This window comes from Podarcis cretensis, assembly GCF_951804945.1.
Source record: "Podarcis cretensis genome assembly, chromosome: 17".
NCBI classification, from domain to species: Eukaryota; Metazoa; Chordata; class Lepidosauria; order Squamata; family Lacertidae; genus Podarcis; species Podarcis cretensis.
In genome coordinates, this window is record NC_137187.1 from 35,485,623 (window position 1) to 35,491,493 (window position 5,871).

At 47.0% G+C, this 5,871-nt stretch overlaps 1 protein-coding gene across 1 annotated transcript; it reads right to left on the minus strand.

The window, feature by feature from the left end:
* Positions 1-252: 252 nt before the first annotated feature.
* On the minus strand, positions 253-5,070 carry RLN3 (relaxin 3). The gene is made up of 2 exons (XM_079960180.1): positions 4,842-5,070; positions 253-1,545 (listed from the first exon to the last, which is right to left on the minus strand). The coding sequence occupies exons 1-2, from the start codon at positions 4,999-5,001 to the stop codon at positions 1,289-1,291; spliced, it is 417 nt and encodes a 138-aa protein (XP_079816306.1). The 5' UTR covers positions 5,002-5,070; the 3' UTR covers positions 253-1,288.
* Positions 5,071-5,871: the final 801 nt, after the last annotated feature.

Here is a 5,871-nt window from a genome sequence, read left to right on the forward strand (position 1 = left end):
CCGCTATAAAGCGGTACCTATTTATCTACTTGCACTTTTAAGGGTGCTTTCGAACTGCTAGGTGGGCAGGAGCTGGGACCGAAGGATGGGAGCTCACCCCGCTGCGGGGATTCGAACCGCCGACCATATGATCGCCAAGTCCAGGCACTGTGATTTTACCCACAGCGCCACCCGCGTCTCCATGTCAACAAAGTTCATCTCTCTGTTTTGTTTCATTTCAGCTTTTTATTTCAGCTTTCACGTAATGTGCAATCTTAAAAGAGAACAAACACTGTCTTTCTCCAGGAAGAAGGAACTGATGAACAGAGAAGCAGCAGCAGGGCAAAGACTGTTGCTTGCAATGCCATCCTACTCAAATCAAAACTCAGCTGCACATTCGTAAGACAAAGCGTGCGACGGACACGGACACACACACACACACACACACACACACCCAAGAGACCAGGGCATGACACATTCCTCGTGAGCGTTTCGCTGCAGCACTTGGGAGGGTTCCTTGTTCTACTGTGACTGCAGGTACATTTGGTTTCCTATTGCAGTAATGGCTGTAGGAACACAAACTTCAGGTTTATCAACAGCAGCTGTAGGAGAGGAGCAGCGTAAGGGAAGTAATGGTAGAGTGGGAATTTTTCAATTAATTGGGACTTGCCAGAATCATTAAATCCCACTCAAATTGTGTAGGCAGCCACTTAGGAGAGCTGTCTGGCAGTATGCCAGTGTGGGGTAGGTAAAGGTAAAGGACCCCTGGACGGTTAAGTCCAGTCAAAGGCAACTGTGGGGTTGCGGTGCTCATCTCGCTTTCAGGCCAAGGGAGCTGGTGTTAGTCCACAGACAGCTTTCCGGGTCCTGTGGCCAGGATGACTAAACAGCTTCTGGTGCAATGGAACATGGTGATGGAAACCAGAGTGCACAGAAACGCCGTTTACCTTCCCACCACAGCGTTACCTATTTATCTACTTGCACTAGTGTGCTTTCAAACTGCTTGGTTGGCAGAAGCTGGGACAGAGGAACGGGTGCTCACCCCGACATGGGGATTTGAACCGCCGACCTTCTGAGCGGCAAGCCCAAGAAGCTCAGTGATTTAGACTTTGTCTCATAGGATGCTGGGAATTATAATTCTTGGGCACATTTTCCTAGCTTGGTGAAAGGGGTGGAGCTTTAATAGAGATATTTATGTGTGCACATTTTTGTGTCTGATGGCCTGAGCTTCAAGTTTACAAATATTTGAATATTTGAATTCCCTTTTTGTCAAACACCCACACACACACTCAACCTCGCACGCCGCCCTTTAGCACAGGGAACTGATTTCACTCTTGCTACAGCCCCACTTGCAGCAAGCGTTGCTCAGTCCTGCCAAAACATCTCGGGCTCCACGGTCAAAGCCCCAGGTTTCTTCCGAGGGACTGTGGCTCTGCTGGCCATGCCAGCTCCCATAATAGTCAGACGGATCTTTCGGCGGGGCGTGGATCGGGACCCATTCATTGGATGAGGAAGTTGCAGCAAAGGCTTCTGCAGAATCTCCTCCGGGGAGGGCACCGACATTTCCTGCAAGGAGAATCCAATATGGAAAATTGGGAGGAGCAGGCACAATGCATGTGGCTCAGCAAACAGAAAGAGAGATCAGGGTTCAAAATCATGCCATCCCTACCAGGGGTATTTTCTGAAAGTCAGCCTAAATTTGCATCTGTAAGCAAATACTATGCAAATTTGTGTCATGGCATGGACCTGCACCTTGAGTCATAAGAACATAAGAGGTAAAAAAAGGTAAAGGACCCCTGGACGGTTAGGTCCAGTCATATTTGACTGTGGGGTACAGCACTCATCTCACTTCAGGCTGAGGGAGCCGGCGTTTGTCCACAGACAGCTTTCTGGGTCATGTGGCCAGCATGACTAAACTGCTTCTGGTGCAACGGGACACCGGGACAGAAGCCAGAGTGCATAGAAACGCCATTTACCTTCCCGCCACAGCAGTACCCAGTGCTTTTTTTTCTGGGGGTACGCATACCCCTAAACATTTTGTGAATCTTTGTACTTTTGTCCATTTACTGTATTTATTTCCCCCGATTTGAACTAGAAAAATGGTGATTTTCTTGAGTCAATATGAGAATATCCCAAACATTTTTTTAGGGAAACAAAGCACTGGCAGTACCTATTTATCTACTTGCACTGGCGTGCTTTTGAACTGCTAGGCTGGCAGGAGCTGGGCCAGAGCAACGGGAGCTCACCCCATTGTGGGGATTCGAACCACCAACCTTCCAAACAGCAAGTCCAAGAGACTCAGTGGTTTAGACCACAGCGCCACCCATGTCCCACCAACCTCCAGAATTTGTCTAAGCTTCTTTTAAAGTCAGTGATGTTGGGAGACATCACTGCCTCCTGTGGGTTCAAATTCCACAGTCGTTTAAGGACCCAGCAATGCCCCTGTTAAGAATCCAATATATTATATGAAAGAAAGGGATGGATTGGGGACAGCAGAGCTGAAGCAAAACATTCAGCGAATTCCAGTTCTAGCAAATTTTCAAACTTTGCAATGTAACTGTCAATTTTCAGCTAGAGTTCAAATTTCAGAATAAGAAACCAGCAACAAAGGAGCCTGGAGGACAGTTATCTAAACAAAGATGCCTATAAATATGGTAAGCAAATAAATGATTTGGCAGTAATGATTTAAATTTGACTGTCCTTTATTTTCACCTGTTCAAGAGGATGCTTTCTGAGTAGCTGAATGAACGAATGACGTTAGTAATAACTTTATGCTAATACAAGTCAGCCATCATACAAAACAGAATCAGAATCAGAAGAATATTTATTTGCATCAGCCACTAGCCATAGCCATAGCAATAAAATAAAATGTACTGAAGATAGAGGTAAAAACTTAACTATAGAAAATACATTTGGGGGGTTTACATCAATCAAATAATAGATCTTATTCTAAGTGCCCCCACTAAACACCTTGCAGTTTTTGCTATCACCTGATTATCTTGATCTGCTAAAGGAAAGGACACGGCGAGCAACCCAGCATGGACAATAATAGAGGGGTAATAACCTCACTCCTCAAATCTTCATAAAGAGTGCAAGCCAGAGGCACATGAGCCACTGACTCAATACTGCCATCTCCACAGGGACATACTGTATTTTTCCATGTATAAGACGCCTGCCTCTGTGTATAAGGCGCCCCCTATTTTGGGGGACTAAAAATTAAGAAAATGGGGGGAGATTGCCCGTGTATAAGATTACCCCCCCTTTTAAAAATATTAATTTTTAGTAAAAAAAACAAAACCCTAGTCTTATACACAGAAAAGTACGGTAACCGTTTTTCCAGTGCATTTTTTTGAAATCGACCCTCAAATACAGCCAAAGGCAGTATATTCAATCTTGTGAAAGTGAAAGCGCATCTGTATTTTGAAATTGTTAAATTTTGCAAATAGGGTGCCGAAGTGTCAAAATGACTAGGTGGAAAATAATCATGCCATGGACAAAATTTCCTTATTGTGGCCAAATTATTCTGTCGCTCGATATCTTATAGGGCATATAAAACATGTACTACTGCTACTGAAAAACCGTTGGATATCAAATACTGGTGCCAAATGTCAAATACATACTGGACATTCATGCACGCATATATTCAATGTCATAATTCACAGAAGATCATTTCTGAGCATAAATTAGGAGGGCAAATTCCATGCAAAGCTTCTGTTTATCAGAATCTCATCAGTAGCATCTGTGCTGGGGCTGTGCACAGCTCACCACCACCCACAGCCTTGAGCCAGGTGTCCCCAACCAGGACCTGCCTTTAGCTAGTGTGGTTTAGTGGTTAGAGCATTGGACTAGGACCTGGGAGACGAGGGATCTGCACTTGGCCATGATGCTAATTGAGGTTACTTTGGGCCAGTCATTGCCTCTCAGCCTAACCTACCTCACAGTGTTGTGGGGATTAAATGAGAACTGTGTATGCCACACTGAGCTCCTTGGAGGAAAAAGCAGGATATAAATGCAATAAAATAAACAATTGGTGCATCCAGGCAAACCACATAGTAGCCAAGTTATTTTGTCACCTGAGTCCCTTTCCTCACTCTCTGGCAGTAAAAGGCAAAAAAAGGTAAAGGCCCCTGGATGGTTAAGTCCAGTCAAAGGTGACTATGGGGTTGCGGCGCTCATCTCGCTTTCAGGCCGAGGGAGCCAGTGTTTGTCCACAGACAGCTTTCTGGGTCATGTGGCAGCATGACTAAACTGCTTCTGGCGCAACGGGACACCGTGACAGAAACCAGAGAGCACAGAAACGCCGTTTACCTTCCCGTCGCAGCGGTACCTGTTTATGTACTTGCACTGGCATGCTTTCGAATTGCTAGTTTGGCCAGAGCTTGGATAGAGCAACAGGAGCTCACCCCATTCCAGGGATTCGAACCACCAACCTTCTGATCGGCAAGCCCAAGAGGCTCAGTGGTTTAGACCACAGTGCAACTATAACAATACAGTGGTACCTCGGGTTAAGAACTTAATTCGTTCTGGAGGTCCGTTCTTAACCTGAAACTGTTCTTAACCTGAGGTACCACTTTAGCTAATGGGGCCTCCTGCTGCTGCCATGAGATTTCTGTTCTCATCCTGAAGCAAAGTTCTTAACCCGAGGTACTATTTCTGGGTTAACGGAGCCTGTAACCTGAAGCGTCTGTAACCTGAGGTACCACTGTAGTAAAATCAAATGACTAACAATTTGCTGGACCTCTGAAAACCAGCTGTGTCACTCTTGCCCAATGTTAGGACTGGTCCTGGCTAGACGAGGCCTCATTCCTCCTCTCTCCCACCCACCCCTCCGGTCAACAGTCCCCAGCTCTCCAAACACTCACCTGCCCGTCTCCAGCGAGATCCTCCACAAGTGAAGATGACTGCGCGGATGAACTCTCTGCCACACAGTTTGACACCATAGGGTGGTGTCCTGGCCTCACTTGGCAGCCTCAACTCAGACAGCAGCACCCCGAGTACCAGAGCCAGGAGGATCTTGGGCATGGCTGGACTCGGGCAGGATGGTCGAGAGATGCTGGGCGTTGTGCAATTCCTATCTGCCTTCTTGCCTGCTCTCAATGTGCCTTGCTCCTCTTTATACCATCATGAGTGATTGAGGATGTCCTTCAAGGTTATCTACCCAATTATCATCATGTAGACCTTTCTTGGACACTGGGCAGGGTTTTGGGGGGGCGGGGGTGGGGGCGGGATAACTGCTGCTGATAATGCTAGCTAGTCAGAGATAACCTTTTCTTTGTTATCAGTATGGCAAGTGCGGAATTGTGTTCAGTGTTTACCTGGCCTTTTGGAGCTGCACATTGACGGAGGAAGTGCGGAGGAAGTGGAGGTGTCCCCCCCCCCTTTCATAATGCTTGAACTCAGGGCCATCCCGTTGAAATTGAAGGTTAAAAGATTCAGGACAGAGAGTACTTATTCACACTGCATGAGTCTTTCACCCCCATTTACTGTTTTAACTTTTGTGGATTTTTAAACATGGATACATATCAAATGGGACGTGGGTGGCGCTGTGAGTTAAACCACAGAGCCTAGGACTTGCCGACCAGAAGGTCGGCGGTTCGAATCCCCACGACAGGGTGAGCTCCCGTTGCTCGGTCCCTGCTCCTGCCAACCTAGCAGTTCGAAAGCACGTCAAAGTGCAAGTAGATAAATAGGTACCGCTCCGGCGGGAAGATAAAAGGCGTTTCCGTGCGCTGCTCTGGTTCGCGAGAAGCGGCTTAGTCATGCTGGCCACATGACCCAGAAGCTGTCTGCCAGCTCCCTTGGCCAATAAAGCGAGATGAGCGCCGCAACCCCAGAGTCAGTCATGACTGGACCTAATGGTCAGGGGTCCGTTTACCTTTACCTTTTAGTCTG

Bases quoted from the DNA above. Each gene is read 5' to 3' on its own strand.
- RLN3 (XM_079960180.1), bottom strand. From the start codon at position 5,001: ATGCCCAAGATCCTCCTGGCTCTGGTACTCGGGGTGCTGCTGTCTGAG. The intron at 1,546-4,841 runs GTGAGTGTTTGG...TTCTCCTTGCAG, and splicing joins ATCTCGCTGGAGACGGGCAG to GAAATGTCGGTGCCCTCCCC.